Source organism: Bufo bufo, chromosome 4, assembly GCF_905171765.1.
Source record: "Bufo bufo chromosome 4, aBufBuf1.1, whole genome shotgun sequence".
Lineage (NCBI taxonomy): Eukaryota > Metazoa > Chordata > Amphibia > Anura > Bufonidae > Bufo > Bufo bufo.
In genome coordinates this window covers 508569938-508588878 of record NC_053392.1, presented here as the reverse complement: position 1 = coordinate 508588878, position 18941 = coordinate 508569938, and the positions used below count along the sequence as shown (strand labels likewise).

Sequence of the window (18941 nt, the reverse complement as noted above, 5' to 3'; positions counted from 1 at the left end):
GTTTTGTTTTTGGAGGGCTGATTTTTATGGACTGGTTTTTTGACACCATGTCCCATTTGAAGCCCCCTGATGCACCCCTAGAGGAGAAACTCCCTAAAAGTGACCCCATCTAAGAAACTACACCCCTCAAGGTATTCAAAACTGATTTTACATACGTCGTTAACCCTTTAGGTGTTGCACAAGAGTTATTGGCAAATGGGGATGAAATTTGAGAATTTCATTTTTTTGCCTAATTTTCAATTTTAACCCATTTTTTCCACTAACAAAGCAAGGGTTAACAGCCAAACAAGACTGTATCTTTATTGCCCTGACTCTGCTGTTTACATAAACACCCCATATGTGGCCGTAAACTACTGTACGGCCACACAGCGGGGCGCAGAGTGAAAGGTGCGCCGTTTGGTTTTTGGAAGGCTGATTTTGCTGGACTGTTTTTTTGACACCATGTCCCATTTGAAGCCCCCCTGATGCACCCCTAGAGTAGAAACTCCATAAAAGTGACCCCATCTAAGAAACTACACCCTTCAAGGTATTCAAAACTGATTTTACAAACGTTGTTAACCCTTTAGGTGTTGCACAAGATTTAATGGAAAAGAGAGACACAATTTCAAAATTTCAAATTATTGGCAGATTTTCCATTTTAATATTTTTTTTCCAGTTACAAAGCAAGGGTTAACAGCCAAACAAAACTCATTATTTATGGCCCTGATTCTGTAGTTTACAGAAACACCCCATATGTGTTCGTAAACCGCTGTACGGGCACACGGCAGGGCGCAGAAGGAAAGGAATGCCATACGGTTTTTGGAAGGCAGGTTTTGCTGGACTGTTTTTTTGACACCATGTCCCATTTGAAGCCCCCCTGATGCACCCCTAGAGTGGAAACTCCAAAAAAGTGACTCCATTTTAGAAACTACGGGATAGGGTGGCAGTTTTGTTGGTACTAGTTTAGGGTACATATGATTTTTGGTTGCTCTATATTACACTTTTTGTGCAGCAAGGTAACAAGAAATAGCTTTTTTGGCACGTTTTTTTTTTTTGTTATTTACAACATTCATCTGACAGGTTAGATCATGTGGTAATTTTATAGAGCAGGTTGTCACGGATGCGGCGGTACCTAATATGTATACATTTTTTTTATTTATGTAAGTTTTATACAATAACTTCATTTTTAAAACCAAAAAAATGTTTTAGTGTCTCCATAGTCTAAGAGCCATAGTTTTTTCAGTTTTTGGGCGATTATCTTGAGTAGGGTCTCATTTTTTGCGGGATGAGATGACGGTTTGATTGGCACTATTTTGGGGTGCATATGACTTTTTGATCGCTTGCTATTACACTTTTTGTGACATAAGATGGCAAAAAATGGCTTTTTTTTACACTGTTTTTATTTTTATTTTTTTACGGTGGTCATCTGAGGGGTTAGGTCATGTGATATTTTTATAGAGCCGGTCGATACGGACGCGGCGATATCTAATATGTATACTTTTTTTTTATTTATGTAAGTTTTACACAATGATTTCATTTTTGAAACAAAAAAATCATGTTTTAGTGTTTCCATAGTCTAAGAGCCATAGTTTTTTCAGCTTTTGGGCGATTATCTTGAGTAGGGTCTCATTTTTTGCGGGATGAGATGACGGTTTGATTGGTACTATTTTGGCGTACATGCGACTTTTTTGATCACTTTTATTACCTTTTTTGGGAAGTAAGGTGGGCAAAATTTCAATTTTCTCATAGTTTTTATTTTTTTATTTTTATGGCGTTCACCGTGCGGGGAAAGTAACATGACCATTTTATAGATCAGGTCGTTACGGACGCGGCGATACCTAATATGTGTAGTTTATTTTATTTTTTTAATTTTTATTCAGTGATAAATGTTATTTTTTTTTATCTTAACTTTTTTCACTTTTTTTTACATTTTTTTGACCCAGACCCGCTTGGTTCTTGAAGATCCAGTGGGTCTGATGTCTGTATAATACAGTACAGTACAATATATATTGTTCTGTACTGTATTTTACTTACACTGAACAGATCTATGCTTTCAGCATAGATCTGTTCAGCACCATGGACAGCAGGACGCCTGAGCAGGCGTCCTGTTGCCATGGGAACCCTCCCCGTCTGCTCAGAACTTCGCAGACGGGGAAGGGTAAGCACAGGGCTGAGGGGGGCTCTCTGGGGGCTCTCTCCCTCTCCATCGGGGGGCTGCAAAGGCACAGCAGCCCCCCGATGGAGAGGGAGGGAGCTCCCTGACCGATGACAGTTAACTTTTTCCATACAGCGGTCCGTACGGACCGCGGTATGGAAAGGGTTAAACGGCTGACATCTGCACAGATGTCAGCCGTTTATACCAGGGTGCCAGCAATGTGCTGGCACCCTGGTATACCCACTAGAAGCCAACGATCATTCATGGGGAGGCGGGCGGGGGATCGCGATCCCGCCTGCCGCACCGCCCGCCTCCCGCAACGCCCCCACCGCATGCGACACCCCCCCCGCACCACCCGCCGGCATCAAATCATGCAGGGGTGCAGGGGGGGGTGAAAAATATAGATTTTAGCCACTCTAAAGTTTCTGATCGCCGCGGTCAGGGACCGCGGGGATCAGAAACTGCAAAAAGCGCAGCAAACCGCAGGTCTGAATTGACCTGCGGTTTGCTGCGATCGCCGACACGGGGGGGTCACATGACCCCCCCTGGCGTTGTCACAGGATGCCGGCTGAAGGATTTCAGCCGAAATCCCGTTCCGTTTAACCCCTCGGGCGCCGGAATACAGATTTTAAGTCAGGACGTACCGGTACGTCCTGTGTCCTTAAGGACTCGGGAAATAGGGCGTACCGGTACGTCCTATGTCCTTAAGGGGTTAATAAAGTTTTGTTAGTTTTTTTTTAACCTTCTTCTAGGCAGTGAGTCATATTATTGTATTAATCATGTTTTGTATTTATTGTTTCACGGTTTTGATATTTCATCATGTGTTTTTCACTAATTATGTATGGGTATATCTCACTTACAGTATATCTTATGTCTTTTTTATATATAGTCTTTTAGGGTTAGACTAAATAGTATTTTACCCTTATGTCTGGTCCTCATTTGTATCTGGTGTCTTTCATAGTATATGTTCGTCCCACGCATGCGCTGGGACTCTGTATTGCTGCAAGCGTAACCCTGTAGCATTATTAGCTAATATCTTTGGGGTTTATATCTCCCTTGTGCTCGGTGTGCTATGATATTTGTAATTTTCTACAACCGGGCTATTTATTTCGAGGGGTTAGGGGGCCCTTGGTGGCCTGATTATATTAACAATATATACCCATAGTAGCTGTCTGTATACCCGTGTGGTCTCCGTTCTGCAGGAGTTCAGTGGGATTTCTACATCTTGTCCCCTTTTCCCCCTTCTTTTTTCGTTGTTTTCACCTTTATATTTGTTTGACTATAGCCTTAATAAATTTTGATATATTTTATATATATTTGTTGCCTTATTTTGTTTGGGCTATTAGTTTGTCTGTATAGGCTTTTGCTTTAAGAAATAGTATTACCAACTGTAAACCCTTACCTTATATATGGCTTCAGAATGCGAGCAGTGTAGGGACTGACTATGCTGAGGTCTGCCTCTTTATCTTCAGCTGCTCCAAGCCGATACAAGAAACGCACAGCGGAGTGACGGACTCCTTTGGTTGTGGGCACAGCAGTCTGCAAGAAATAAAATACTAATGTAAACTGAAAAATAAAGGATGGTAGTGGTTCAATCAATACCCATTCATAGTATTTTCAATCCACAGCAATAATGCTTCACAAAAGAGCTGATGACTACACCGATCTCTGCAGGTACATGGACCAAGTAACTACTCACCTGATATCTGTCCAAGATCTGCCGGTCCTTGCTTGTTGCCCTGTATTCAGGCTGATTGGATACTGGCCTAGACACGGACCCTTCCCTGGCTCCATAGACCCCTCCAACAAGCATTAGTGCTGCATTCACTGCTTGATCCAAATCAAAGAGAGGAAAACCTCTTTCACGCTTGGCCTTACGGACAAGCAGCTTCCGCCTCAGCCGTCTAGCTTCTGGCGTCACAGCTACAGCATTGGGACAGGCCTCGATGCGTTTCAAGAGCAGCTTTTCTTCATAAAGGCTGATGGCATGGTATTGAGAAGTTTTGTTTTTATCCTTCTCTATGGGTTCAATGCGTCTCTTGTCGCGGGCTCTATCCCCAGATGGGCCCTTATGCAGTTCACCCTCTACCCGGTCCAGTTTCTCCTCTTCGCTCTCTATTTCTTGTTTCACATGCACAGACAAATTCTTTTGACATATAGGAGTTGAGTGGGTGGTGTTGGGAGAAGGCAAGTATTCAATTCCAGGATCAATGACACCATCGACATCCATCTCTTCATCATCTGAAATGATTACATTGGAAAGTTTAATTCATCCCCCAAAAACACACCAGATTGACCGCCATTAGTCTCAACAGCAACCCTGTGATAATCTGGAAATCACTCGAGTCCTGTAAATGGTCTGAAAGAGAAAGTCAGCTCAAACACCTTTCCCCAAAACCCTTCACATTGTTCTCCTGTTGGACGCTGGTCAAGATACTCCACAACTTGGAAAATTCAGGGATCCAAGATGCCGGCTGCAGAACGTAATGAGACCCACTCCCTGTAGGGCCACAGAGACCACTGGCCAGGTAATACTTCATGAAGCAATGCAGCTATTACCTAACACACTACATACACATATCAACATGCCATAGAAAGTCCTTTGATATCTACTGCCACAATGATCTCAGCAGGACTAAACCCATAAGACCTGGGCTACATGACAAAATCAAAGTCACATGTGAATTGTGGTAAAATCACAGTTACAACTTTAATAGTTCCAGATGGGGATAAAACACATTGAATAAAAAAAAAGTCGCTTAGCGACACGGAGAACCAGCAAAGCTGCACCATGAACCATGAGCAACTTCAGGTTCACCTCCCCATCCCCTGATCTGAGCCACAAAACATGGGGGCGATAAAGTCACATCTATGAAATAAAAAGTGCTATAGAAAATGGGACATAATCCACTTGTCAGGGGAATTTCCAGTTCATAAAGTGACGGCAGATCACTACGACCCCCACCAATCCCGAGAATGAAGGGGACGCAGTGCTGGCCCTATCATTGCATCCCCTTTGAACTGCAGCCGGTGCTGTGCTGTACAGAGGGTGAACAGGGCACTGCTGTGCCAGGAACGCACTGCTTTCCCTTCATTCTCAAGATTAGTGAGAGAGCGATGTGACATTACTTTATGAGATGGGCATACCCTTTTAAAGGGTTTTCAGGGAGGAAAATATGGATGATCTATCTTAAAGAAAGGTCATCAATATCTGATCAGTGGGGGCCCCGACTCCTGACACCCTTGCTAAGCGGTTTGAAGAGACCAGTGATATCACGTTCATGGTATGTCCCATTCAAGGCCTGGGCTGCAATCCCAAGCACAGCCACTATACAATGCAGAGCGCTCACAAGAGTGCTGTGGCCCCTTCAAACAGCTGATTGGTGGGGGTGTTGGGAGTTAGACCCCCACCGGTCAGATACTGATGAAGTATCCTGAGGATAGGCGACTCATTTTGTACTCCTGGAAAACCCCTTACTTAAAATTAAAACTTAAAATTACGATCTATAACATAATAGTCTTGTTGTAGATGTTTTCCAAGTTGAAGACCACCTGCCAAAATTCAAGCAATGACTGATATTCTGTAAAATAACTTTCATTACAGGGATGAGAAAATGTATTTTCCAGGTGACATTGATATCAGAACGTTTGCCACAAGGAATGATTTCTGATCTTTGAACAAAAAAAATATAAGAATCTGAGGAAACAAGTCTCCAAATTACTACGACATTTATCACAGTCGTATGCTCATCAATGAACGCGACGGTACAGTTTATTTTAGAAGAAAAAAAAAAAAACCTTGCATAAAATGTCAAGTAACTTTGGTAAATACATTGCATATCTTGTACCAATCTGGAGTTAAAGAGGAATTGTACTCCAGAGCTGCATTCATAATTCTTGCCCAATACGCCATAAAGATTAGAAACCATTCCTGCTTACAAATTCTGTAATGGGATTGTTTTCTCTCAGTAGGACACATTTTTACCTTGAGCATAACAAAGGATATAGAAAAATAGATTTGTTCTTATGAAAGCTGCCAGATATACTAACCATGAAATAAAGCTTGGGGTGGCATGACATCTGGAATTAGATCAGCCTCTGAGAGTAGGCTTGGTGTTGCTGAGTGAGAAGCTGGTGTACCCGGAGCAGAGAAATCCAAAGAAGGAGATGGAGAAGGACTGGTCATGGGCGTCTGGTCTGATGAACTCATAGAGGAGAAGTCTATTACTTCCCCTTTCTCAAGCACAATATCTGGGCGACGGTTCCGACTGCTGGAGAATTTTACTGGAGTAGAACATGAGCTGTGATCCACAAATCCAGAGGCTTCTTTCTGGGCCCTCCTGATGTCTTTTGCCTCCTGGGTACGGGATCTCTTTTCTTTTAGCTCTATAGCAGACTCAACCGGGTTCCCTCTAGATCTCTTTCTGAGTCCTTCTACTGTGATCACTGGGTCCAAGCTAGACTTACTGGGAGCTAGAGAAATCATGAACCACTAAGTTGTGCTGTTATAACATCCTTTCATCCTTAAAATTTAAAGGGGCACGGTAAACATAGCTCAATAGATTACGAATTGAAAATAATGACACATTGGAATATAGACTTCTCTCTCCTCTTGGTGTCCTGGCTACTGCGGGAATTTGTTGAGCTTGCTCTGAGATTTCCATGGTGGCATGAACAGATACTCCCACAAATAGACTGATGTCATGTGACCTTTCTAATAAAGAATGCCATGGAAACCCCAGAGTAAGCACAATATTCAGGTTACTACAGCAGGTGGAGAAGATAAAAAAATAAAAGGAACTGTACGGTATTTTTAAGGGGTTTACAAGCAAATTTCTTTAAAGACAGGTATGCATTCAAAGTAACGAAATCGCCCATTTAATCTGCCCTCCACTCCAGCACCCACAGCCTCTGTTTAATTCAGGACATATCCACGAGAATGCTGGACAAGACAAGAGGTCTTGTCTACATGTATGGTACTAGTCTGATGATGAGTATTATACCCTCCAAATGATCACCGTTCATTGGGTAGGACATGTCTGTAATAATTGGCAATGGCGAAGATTATTGTAACTAGTGTACAGGACCATAACTCAGGGCTCCAGGAGCGAGTCACACAGACCAGGTGCCAAGCCTCTGGTTGGGACCACTAAAGTGTCATTATTTTCAAAAGTAAAACCTATCCAGCTTGATTTTTAATGTACATCACATATTGCATATATATCATGATCAACATTATATGAAGAAAACATTAGAAAGAAAAATAAGAAGGAAAATCAGGTATCCCAAAGAAACCTCCATTACTGCTGAAACCAGGAGCCTGGAATATCAATCCCATAGAATTATTACCTATTGATAGCCAATGGATTGTTAGCAAAACCACAAGTCATAAAGAGCAACCAGGAGAAAGAGGTTAGAATCCAGAATACCACCAATACATGAAAATAGAGCTTCCACTGAATATCCAGAATTAGTACATGAAGGATTACTAGCTGGAGTCACTCATATAATGTCACTTCACCTTCTTGATTTAAAGGGGTATTCCAGCTTTTGGATACTGAGGACCCATCCTCCAGATAGGTCATCAAAATCAGATCTGTGAGGGTCCGACAACTGGCATCCACACCAATCAGCTGATTTAGTTAGCCACCAGCATCAGAAACGAAACAGTGGAGTGCGGTGGAAGCAGAAGGCTCCATCCACTGTGTAGCGGCCATGCTGGCGTACTTCTCCCACAGCGATCTGATACTGATGACCTATCCAAAGTATAAGTAATCAATATCTAAAAACTGGGAACCCCCTTTAAAGCAAGAATTAAGCATTCACCTGCATGGACCAAATAAGGGACATAAAAGCTAGGTTCACACACCGAGAACGCACTGGGTCCGAGACTTGCCTTCAATGCGTCCGAATCTAGATCGCTGTTTTCTAATTGACTGCAGCTAAAGCCAGTTTCATTGGTAATGGCCCCGTGGTAAACTGCTGTTTAGCTGCATAAACGGGTGGCCATTAACAATAAAAAACTGCTTTCAGCTGCAGCCGTGGTGCATCTGCAATGTTTGCAAACCCAAAGTGTAGAATTTGGGACTTTAGGTCTATGTAAACTTCTGGACATTCAATGTAAAACTGAATCTTCAGGCGATGAATGTTGTAATGATGTGAAAAGGATGACTAACATTTTTGACTGTAGATTGTAGACAACATAGGGTCACCTGCTAGGGGGTGACATATTCAAATACATACTTTTTATTTTTTGTGAAGTAGATATATACTTGTCTCCTTCAGGTTTCATAACAGGAGGTTTGTTGTGAACAAGCTTCCACCACCCTGGTTCTCCAAAGTCCTGGGCTCCAGATTTGAAGAACATCGGACTGCCCACAGAGAGACATCCTGCAACCGTGCTCCACCATGTAGAGGTCTTCTTCCTGAAAAACACAAGAAGGCTCATACATGTGTATACTATGCTCCTCAACATTGAAAGAGCAACACCAAGAAGGACAAGTGGTAAGGTTATGCAAATCGAGGTGTCGCTAAAATATGCAGATGGTCACATTTCCAAGCACCTAGCTCCAATCTGTGGCATGTGGGAGGGGCAGACAAGCCAGGTTGAAAACAAAGTTCTTTAGCCACATGAAACCTCAAAAATCAGGATCAAGTCATGTGGGATGATTGTGTGATGCCATTTATCTCCACTTATCACAAACTGAGAGGGACAGAATTCTTGAACTGAAAGACCTTGGTTTATCATCTGGCTGATCGCTAAGCACCTAGGCTGAAATGTCAGCACTGTTCAAAGTTGCGCATTCCAGTGTTTGGGAGAGCAAAGACAAACTGGAATGACAGAAGTGAACCTCGGAACAGATAAATCGCCTGATTACAATAATAGTGCGTAGTGATCCATTCTGTACTGCAAATGAAATTGGACGTCACATCCCAAGCCTTAAGCGGCAAATAGTGTCTACGCAAACGATCAGAAGGTTGTGCACGACATTGGGGTATAAGCCAGACATCCAGCTAGATGTGTTACACTGACCTCAGACCAACGTTCTAAAAGGCCTTCATGGTGCACAGCAAGAAGGCAATGGAGGTCTAACTTCTTCAATGACGAGTCCCGCTTTTGTCTAAGACACAATGAAAGCTGGAGATTGGTCTGGAGACTACGTGGGCAACACCATAAAGAGGCCTTCACAAGAGAATGTCACTCTGGCCCTACTCCCAGGATTATGGTGGGTGGCATAATGTACAGTAGCTGGACTCCTCTAGTCTTCATTTAAAGTACACTAACACCTAAGCATTACATGGATTTGGTCGTGGAACCAGCAGAATAACCATTTCTCCAATGTGTCCCAGGAGCCATTTTTCAACAGCGCAACTTTTTATTATCCTACCTTATAGGGCGGCCCCCACTGATGCCATGGCACTTATATCATAATATAAGGCGCCAAAATATATGGGGCCAACAGCGGACAAACGGGGGGCTCTGTAGAAAAAATAAAGTGCCATGGCATCAGTGGGGGCCGCCCTATAAAGGTAGGATAATAATTAGGCTAGAGCTAGCCTGATGAAAGGTCCTCTTTAACATCTCGCACAAGCTCTCCAATAGCAAAAAAATAAAACTAAAATAAAGTAATACTCACCCCCTGATGTGCCGCTAAACAGCAGGTGACATGCCAGTGGTCACATGCTGTATAGCGGCACATCTCCACTGCAATTCGTAAACAGGCGTTGAGAGTAGGACCGGACCAGTGGCGCAGAGAATGGCCCCAGGGCCTGTTATGTTTGAGACTGGGAAACTGAATTGGGAGCCCTATCTGCTTAGTGCCGATGAATATAACGGGATATACAACTAACAGGAAATTAAATTATTAAAGAGGTTGTCCAGGCTTATAATATCGATGATCTATCATCTGGATAGGTCATTAATATAAGATCAGCGGGGGTCCAACACCTGACACCCTCATTGATCAGCTGTCTGAGGAGACAGCGCGCGCAGTGTGCACCTGCCGTTTCCCTTCTCTCTTCCTGCTCACTGCTGCTTTGCTATAGACAGAAGAAGCTCGCGCCGTCTTCTCATACAGCTGATCAGCGGGGGTCCTGAGGAGAGGTCATCAATATTAAAAGCCCGGACAACCCTTTTTCGGCAATGTTCATACTTTCTGGTTTTCTGCTCCGTTAGAGGAGCAGAACAACAAAAATAATGGGAGCGCCACATAACTGAAATGGACCACAATAATCTGCATACAGGACTTTTCTGTCCACTCTTGGGCAGAATCTGCAATGAAGGCCCCGAACTGAGCCTCCAACGTAGATGTGAACAAGCCCTTAGGCCTCTTTAACACAAGTGAGTTTTCTGGGTGAGATATATGTATAGTGAACGCATCACATCCAGACTGAATCCTAACCCATTCATTTTAATTGGTCTGTGTACATGAGCGCCATCTTTGCGTTCAGGAAAAATCGCAGCATGTTATATATTGTGCGTTTTTCACGAACCTCTGGCTCCATAGAAGTGAACGGGGCTTGTGTGAAAAACGGAAGGCATTTTCACTGATGATCGCTAGGAGATATAGACTAATAGAGAAAAACAGGGATCACAGCAGCATATCTGGTGCGTCTTTTTATTGGAAGCCTTGAGTGCACACACAAGCAAAGTAAGACGTTATCGGTTGATAACTTGATAAAGGCTACTGCGTAGCCGAAACGTCGTACTTTGCTTGTGTGTGCCCTCAAGGCTTCCAATAAAAAGACGTACCGGATATGCTGCTGTGATCCCTGTTGTTCTCTATTGTCCTCCGGACTGCTGTGGATCTGTGGTCCATTCCGGGATTGGTCAATGAGGTCCGTTTGTGCTGCTCTACAACTCTTTTTGCGTAGGAGATATAGACTGTTATTCTTCAGTTTTGATTCACGCGTGTGAAAAACGCATACAATCCGGAAACACTGACCGCAATAGCGGAAAAAATGGACTGAATTTGCATGCAAAGCCATTAATTGAACAGATCCTGATACAATCTGCATCACTCGTGTGAAAGAGGCCTAAGTGGGCACAGCTGATAGCATAGAAAATAATCGTCTGGAAAAGGCATCTGACGTTGCCAGGGTAACAGTTATTCCAAAAGATGGCGCTTTCTAAGGTAATTCAAGATGAAATCTAAATCTGGGTGAAGACCCATGGATCAGATTCCTCATATTCAATGTCTCCGAACATTCACCTGTTTCCTAGGAGGAAGGTCCAGTGCTTCTCTATAAATAAGCAGATGTCCTCTTTCCATCTGAAGTAGCCCTGGCGGCCAGACCCCTCCAGGGATAAGTTGTACATGGCCAACATGACAACCTGGAAAATGACAAAATGCGGATTTCAGGTGTGAGAACCAGAGCTGTGCGCCATAATCCATTACCGCTAAAAGCCATCACCGACTTACCTGCTGCCAAGTTAGCCGTAATCGCTCAAATTGCTCTTTTCCATCCTCCGAACAGTCGTTACATGTGAGTTTGAAGAAATTGTCTCCTTTCAGATAACTTGGGGGATCGCCTCTCAGCTGATCTGCAAAAGGACAATGTAAAGGAGTTGGCTGCGTGGGAACTACTGTAGAATATATACGGGGGGGGGGGGGCTTTTTTAATAGCTCCTAAAACAGAAGTTTTGGGGCCGCTCAAATGCATTCAGGAGCCTCCGTTATTTTTTCAGAGATGCCAAGGTTAAAGGGGAATTCCGGTAGGTACACGTTATCCCCTATCCACAGGATAGGAGATAACTATCAGATCAGTGGGGGTCCTACTGCTGGGACCCCCACCGATCACGTACCCCCTGCAGCTTCCCTGAAATGAACAGAGTGGCTGGTTGAGCAGCAGGCAGGTCCATGGCCTGCAGGGGGTATGGGGCCCCCGTTCTAGTGACCGGTGGGGGTCCCAGCGATAGGACCCCCGCCGATCTGATAGATAGGGGATGACTTGTATCTACTGGAATACCCCTTTAAGGATGTGATGAACTGTGCAACAAGACCAGAATGGATCAGACTGGTGGGAAGCAGTATTAAGTAGGAGTCCCGCTAACCATATTTATCACCTACACGCAGAACAGATGCAACATGTCATGGGGGTCCCTCACTTTACTGCATAGGGCGTGTGTAGTGAAGCAAGGTGTACTCAAGGGGTTTCATATTGTGCCCAATCCCACTCTCAGGTCATTTGTGTTTTATTTGCTAAGGAAAGCTCAAAAGTCCAGACCTGCTGGTGGCCTCCCAGGCAGGTTCCCTTCAAAGTCTACTAGGTTGCATCTGCTGGACTTGTCGTAAATGTCTCATCTCTGTGAACATGACCCCACCAACCCCGATGTACGGGCAGTGCGAGGGCCGATGGATGAAAACACGTCCATCAATGCTGATTACGCAGGACAATGCAAACCAAATTTAGGAGGAACGACCTCTGCTGCAGTCGTTCCTCCCTCATTCTCTTCTATTCATTATCGGCAGCGCAGTCCTGATTACACCGGGAGATGTGCTGCCGATAACTGGCGATCTTTTATCCTGATGAACGAGCGGCCAATCGATTATACAAGCATATGAACGCTTGTTCCCAATAATTGTGCGGTCTAATAGACTGAGCAAGTTGATGGATTTGTGGGGTCCCAGTGGTTGGACTTGTACTGAACTGGGCGGGGGTCCCAGCGATTCAATTCATACAGATAAGACTAATACAGCAACTTGTGCAGAGGCGCCACACTCATCTTTTCTTGAGAATCCCCTTTAAAGAGAAAAATTGCTTACTTGCTGGAATCCATTTTTGACATTTCTCACAATGAAATGGCATCTCCTCCATCCATGGTGGCTCTATGTCATCGCCAACGTCACTGTTCAGCGAGTCACCACTTTGATCATGAGACAAGTCAATAGAAGCCTGATCTTCAGACTCTACCAGCAAGAGAGTCTCCCCTTCCACTTCCCCCTCCTCCAAGCCCTCGGAGGCAGATGTTCTAGTGGCGTCATCGTCCACAGGCGTGATGTGGGCAGAAGAATCCATTGTCTACGCACAGCAGGATCAACTCTAATGGAGCTCCACTGGTTTCTAATATGTAGCAGCTGCCGTATATTGTGCCAGATCTGCCATCATTAAACCAAAAAACCCAGCAGAGACCACACTAGACAAGTTCATAGAGGGCATGGCACCTTTATTACAAGTCCATGACGTATTTTAACGCAAAAGTTCCAAAAGTGATCATCAGCCTCGGAGATGATGATTTACAGAAAGCAGAAACTACCCGTAATCATCCTGTCACTTCTAACAAGTCCGCGGCAGGGGGACGGCTCCGGCCTTAAGATTGGTTTGTCGCCTCATGTGAAAGACTCTTCTCTCGTTCTGACTCCAGCTGTTTGGTTAAATCAATCTGTTCTTGCAAAAGACGCCGATTTTCCTCTTTCCGCCTCTGCCTTTCCAGATCATGGACGACACCCAAACGCAGCCTCTGAACAGATAAAAAAAATAAATAAAAAAAATAATAATCATCTAATTTAACTGTACAATTCATTGGTGACTACTTACTCAGGGGACGAGCCTCCTTAGCATCGCAGGTGACGCTAGGGAGGCTCATCCCCGTCGCGGCCTGCTATTGGCTGCAAACAGCCCCCAACCCCCCTTGTCGCCACATCTTTTGATCGCGCGATGCTGTGGCGGGCATCAGAAGCAGGGTAGGCATGACCAGTATGAGGGGCCGAGGCATTTTGGGGGGCAATAATGGATCACTATCCGCAAAAAAATAAAATAAATGCAGAGATGAAAAATACAGTCGTGGCCTTAAAGGGGTATTCCCATCTTAGACAATGGGGGCATATCGCTAGGATATGCCCCCATTGTCTGATAGGTGCGGGTCCCACCGCTATATCGAGAACGGAGCGGGGGAGCGCTGTGGCTGGAGGACCCCAGATTTCCCGGGGTCCGTCCACCACCAAGCGCTAATCCCCGCCTCTCCCAAAGGAAGTGAATGGGAGCGTGCCACACATGCGTGGCCCATGCTCCCATTCATTTCTATGGGGCAGAGGGCAATAGCCGAGCCAGCGCTCGGCTATGTTCGGTGACCCCATAGAAATGAAAGGAGGGCGGCTGCGCGTGCGCTCTCCTTCACTTTCGGGGCTCCGTTCTCGATATAGGTACGGATCTCAGCGGTGGGACCCGCACCTATAAGACAATGGGGGCATATCCTAGTAATGCCCCCATTGTCGATGATGAGACAACCCCTTTAACCCCTTAAGGACTCGGCCCTATTTCACCTTTTGGACTTGGCCATTTTTTGCAAATCTGACCAGTGTCACTTTAAGTGCTGATAACTTTAAAACGCTTTGACTTATCCAGGCCATTCTGAGATTGTTTTTTCGTCACATATTGTACTACATGACACTGGCAAAATTAAGTCAAAATTTTTTTTTATTTATAAAAAAAAATACCAAATTTACAAAAAATTTGTAAAAAATTGCAAATTTACAAGTTTCAATTTCTCTACTTCTATAATACATAGTAATACCTCCAAAAACAGTTATTACTTTACATTCCCCATATGTCTACTTCATGTTTGGATCATTTTGGGAATGATATTTTATTTTTTGGGGATGTTACAAGGCTTAGAAGTTTAGAAGCAAATCTTGAAATTTTTCTGAAATTTTCACAAACCCAATTTCTAGGGACCAGTTAAGGTCTGAAGTCCCTTTGCGAGGCTTACATAATAGAAACCACCCAAAAATTACCCCATTCTATAAACTACACCCCTCAAGGTATTCAAAACTGATTTTACAAACGTTGTTAACCCTTTAGGTGTTCCACAAGAGTTATTGGCAAATGGAGATGAAATTTCAGAATTTAAATTTTTTGGCAAATTTTCCATTTTAATCCATTTTTCCCAGTAACAAAGCAAGGGTTAACAGCCAAACCAAACTCAATATTTATGGCTCCGATTCTGTAGTTTACAGAAACACCCCATATGTGGTCGTAAACAGCTGTACGGGCACACGGCAGGGCGCAGAAGGAAAGGAATGCCATACGGTTTTTGGAAGGTAGATTTTGCTGGACTGTTTTTTTTTGACACCATGTCCCATTTGAAGCCCCCCTGATGCACCCCTAGAGTAGAAACTCCAAAAAAGGGGCCCCATTTTAGAAACTACAGGATAGGGTGGCAGTATTGTTGGTACTAGTTTAGGGTACATATGATTTTTGGTTGCTCTATATTACAATTTTTGTGAGGCAAGATAAAAAGAAATAGCTGTTTTGGCAACGTTTTTATTTTTTGTTATTCACAACTTTCATCTGACAGGTTAGATCATGTGATATTTTTATAGACCAGGTTGTCACGGATGCGGCGATACCTGATATGTATACTATTTTTTTTATTTATGTAAGTTTTACATAATGATTTAATTTTTGAAGCAAAAAAAATCATGTTTTAGTGTCTCCATATTCTGAGAGCCATAATTTTTTCAGTTTTTGGGCGATTATCTTAGGTAGGGTCTCATTTTTTTCTGCGGGATGAGATGACGGTTTGATTGGCACTATTTTGGGGTGCATATGACTTTTTAATCGCTTGCTATTACACTTTTTGTGATGTAAGGTGACAAAAAATGGTCTATTTAGCACATTTTTTATTTTTTACGGTGTTCATCTGAGGGGTTAGGTCATGTAATATTTTTATAGAGCCGGTCGATACAGACGCGGTGATAAATAATATGTATACTTTTTTTTCCCCCCTATTTTTTACCAATTTTTTTTTACTTTATTTGGGGAAAATGACGTTTTTGTTTATTTGTACTTGAAACTTTTAATTTTTTGGGGGGGGGAAACTTAATTTTTTCACTTTATTTTTTGTCCCACTTTTGGGGGTCTGATCCTTTACAATGCATTCCAATACTTCTGTATTGGAATGCATTGGCTGTATGATTAATACTGTGTGTATTACTCATACAGCTTCCGGCCTGTGAGATCCAGGGGGCTGGATCTCACAGGCTCGTCACAGGAAGGCATTGCGCTGCCTTCCATGCCATTGGGTCCCCCCCACAGCCCCATGGGGACCCGATGGCACCACCGCCGCCGCACCAGGTAAAAGCCGCAAACCGCAGGTCTGAATTGACCTGCGGTTTGCAGTGATCGTCAACGCGTGGGGGGGGGGGGGATTCACAGGACCCCACCCTCGCATTTAGCCAAGGTGCCTTCTCAATGATTTGAGCAGGCACCTTGTTCCGATAACCGCCCGCCGGCGGTGATCGGAACAACAAATGACGTACCGGTACGTCATGGGTCATTAAGGACTCGGAAAAAATGCCGTACCGATACGTCATGGGTCCCTGATGGGTTAAAGAGGAGCTGTCACCTCCCCTGACATGTCTGTTCTAGTAACTCCTTTCATTCCCCATGTAATAACAAATCTGGAACATCTATTCTTAAGACTATTTGCAAACTTCTAGCAGGAATAATACAGGAACGGCAGAACGTATAAATTGCCAGCAGTCTGCAGTAAAGGTACTGCTGGTCGTTACCAGTAGCGGGTGAGTGTGACTATGTCCAAGTGCTGCTGTTGTCCGTCTGCGCAGGGACACACCTCCCAACTGGTAACACCCATCTGTACCTTTACTGCAAGCGGACTTCTAGAAGAAGTAATACAGGAATGGCACAACATACAGACATAAGAATAGAGGCACCAGAATTGGTATTACATGGGGACTGTAAGTGCAGACATGTCAGGAGAGTGGGCAGGTCCCCCCTAAAAAGCTCGCCGCAGGCTCCTTTATAAATTTGGTGCATCTTCAGGAAATCTGTGCACCAGAAAAGCAAATCTATACCAGCTGTAAGATGGCATAGATTTGCATTTATAAGGGCTCATTCACACGACCGTATGGTCACCGTTCCCCCGTGCGATCTCTGCGTCACGGATGTGGGGCCTGCGATCCACAAGATACGGAAAAAGATAGCACACGTCCCATTTTTTCCCATATCTTGCGGATCGCAGACCCATTCACATCAATGATGCGGAGTTCACACGGCCAGTGCCTGCATTTGCGGACAGCAACACGGGAAACTGCGACCAAATGGTCGTGTGAATGAGCCCTTATGTATGCCCATTTCTGGTGTTGATTACGGTAAATCAGTCAGGCTAAGCCCCACACACTTTTTTTTTCTTTGTAAATTTTTGGTTATTTTAGGGCAAAGGGGAAAAGAAAACCACGAGGGGCTTTTTAACAAGTGGGCAGCATAACATGGGGGGGGGGCATAACATTGGGGGAAGCTAGTGCAAATACACATAACTGGACATGTATCAGACAGCGCTACAATGCATTGCCATGTGCAAAATAAAGGCGGGGCAGCTGCGCCTAGCAACCAATTAGATGGCAGCTTTCATTTTTCGAAAGCTGGAAAATGAAAGCTGCAAGGCGATTGGCTGCTCCAGGTCTCCTTCGCCCTGCTTTTACTACCAGGCAGCCTGATGTCTTATAGAGCTGCTGACCCTATCTCATACACCGCTCCACCGTTCTGTTTGACCTTCAAACCCCGCAAACACAAAACGACAGGTCACCCGCACACCGACCTCTCTGTCCAGATTCTGCTTCACGTGTACCCCAACCACGGTGCCGACAGACAGAACCCCCGTGATACCCAGGACCACCTTGGATCGGGTAGACATGCCTGCTACTCTACCGGATGGGGCGGCGCTACAGTGGAACGCACTGACGTAGAAGTGAGACGCAACGCTACGGGGTATGTAAAGGGACAAACTTCCTCAGTCTTCAATGTGGCGTACTACTCTACTCTGCCCAGCGGAACAGCCAGAGGTTCCAACTTCCATAGACATAGAGGATGCCGTGACGTGAAGACGCGTACGGACGAGTGTTTTAAAGGGAAGCTTTAAAAACTATTTCATACAAATATACAATTGCATATTTATTAATATCAGTTATCCAATATAAAGTTTATTTGTTTGTTTTATTACTTTAATTTAAAAAAAATTACCATTTTCTGATGGCCATAACTTTTTTTATATTTCTGTCTACCAAGCTGTAAGGCTTGTTTTTTGCAGGATGAACTGTGGTTTTTCTTGGTCCTATTCTTGGGGTATGTACAACAGTTTTTACTCAGTAACAGTAATGTGCAATCTATATGATTTTCACTGCCTGCCTGTGAAGCTGTGCCGCGTGCTTTACAGACAGGTTACCAGCAGGCACCAGGCTGTCCTGGTAACCAGAGTCGAACCCCTTTGCCGTGGCATCTGAGGGGTTAAATTAACGCAGAAACCGGTTTTGCTACCGGGTGCCTGCTGTATCATATAGCCGGCACCCACGTGTATGGCTCCATACAAGCCCTTGTACCTCCAAAAAGCCTGCATTTTGACCTTGCACTCCTGCCCATTTTCCCAGAGCTTTTAGGGCTCATGCACACGGCCATAGCCTGTTTCGCTGTCCGCAAATTGTAGATCTGCAAAACACAGGTATCGGCCGTGTGCATTTTGCGCAACGGAACGTCCTGTCCTCTGTAGAACAGTCCTATCAGTGTCAGTAAAACGGCTGGAACGGACATGCAGACGCGGACAGCGCGCTGAAAATAACAGCCTCGCAGCCTGATGCTGCCACCACCACCATGCTTCACTGTAGGGATGATATTGGGCATTGCCTGGTTTCCTTCAAACATGTTGCTTAGAATTGAATAAAAAAAATCTATATTTGTTTAATCAGACCAGAGAATCGTGTTTTTCACCTTTTTTAGCTGCTTTTTATTTTTTATTTTTTGCAATATATGTTTTACTGAGGAGAGGTTATTTTTTGGCCACTCTGCCCTAAAT

At 44.2% G+C, this 18941-nt stretch overlaps 2 protein-coding genes across 3 annotated transcripts in view; both read right to left on the bottom strand.

Moving 5' to 3' along the window:
• The window catches only part of KAT14 (lysine acetyltransferase 14), a 47615-nt gene extending 34431 nt beyond the window's left edge, over nucleotides 1-13184 (bottom strand). Inside the window, exons 1-7 of one of the 2 annotated variants that reach the window (XM_040429669.1) lie at nucleotides 12901-13184; nucleotides 11557-11678; nucleotides 11347-11468; nucleotides 8378-8559; nucleotides 6185-6607; nucleotides 3834-4375; nucleotides 3537-3673 (exon numbers count right to left, since the gene is read on the bottom strand). In XM_040429669.1, coding sequence (XP_040285603.1) covers nucleotides 3537-3673; nucleotides 3834-4375; nucleotides 6185-6607; nucleotides 8378-8559; nucleotides 11347-11468; nucleotides 11557-11678; nucleotides 12901-13153 — 1781 coding nt within the window. In that variant the 5' untranslated portion in view covers nucleotides 13154-13184. The remainder of the gene's footprint in view (nucleotides 1-3536; nucleotides 3674-3833; nucleotides 4376-6184; nucleotides 6608-8377; nucleotides 8560-11346; nucleotides 11469-11556; nucleotides 11679-12900) is intronic. The other variant, XM_040429670.1, reaches the window with a different exon arrangement.
• A 100-nt stretch (nucleotides 13185-13284) lies between these two features.
• Nucleotides 13285-17848, bottom strand: LOC120998822 (protein PET117 homolog, mitochondrial). The gene is made up of 2 exons (XM_040429671.1): nucleotides 17694-17848; nucleotides 13285-13595 (listed from the first exon to the last, which is right to left on the bottom strand). The coding sequence occupies exons 1-2, from the start codon at nucleotides 17787-17789 to the stop codon at nucleotides 13446-13448; spliced, it is 246 nt and encodes an 81-aa protein (XP_040285605.1). The 5' UTR covers nucleotides 17790-17848; the 3' UTR covers nucleotides 13285-13445.
• Between the last annotated feature and the right edge of the window lie 1093 nt (nucleotides 17849-18941).

What these genes read in the sequence shown, in the direction of transcription:
- LOC120998822 (XM_040429671.1), bottom strand. Translation starts at nt 17,789, where the DNA reads ATGTCTACCCGATCCAAGGTGGTCCTGGGTATCACGGGGGTTCTGTCT. An exon ending in AGCAGAATCTGGACAGAGAG is followed by an intron (nt 13,596 to 17,693) that starts GTCGGTGTGCGG and finishes TTATCTGTTCAG; the next exon opens with AGGCTGCGTTTGGGTGTCGT.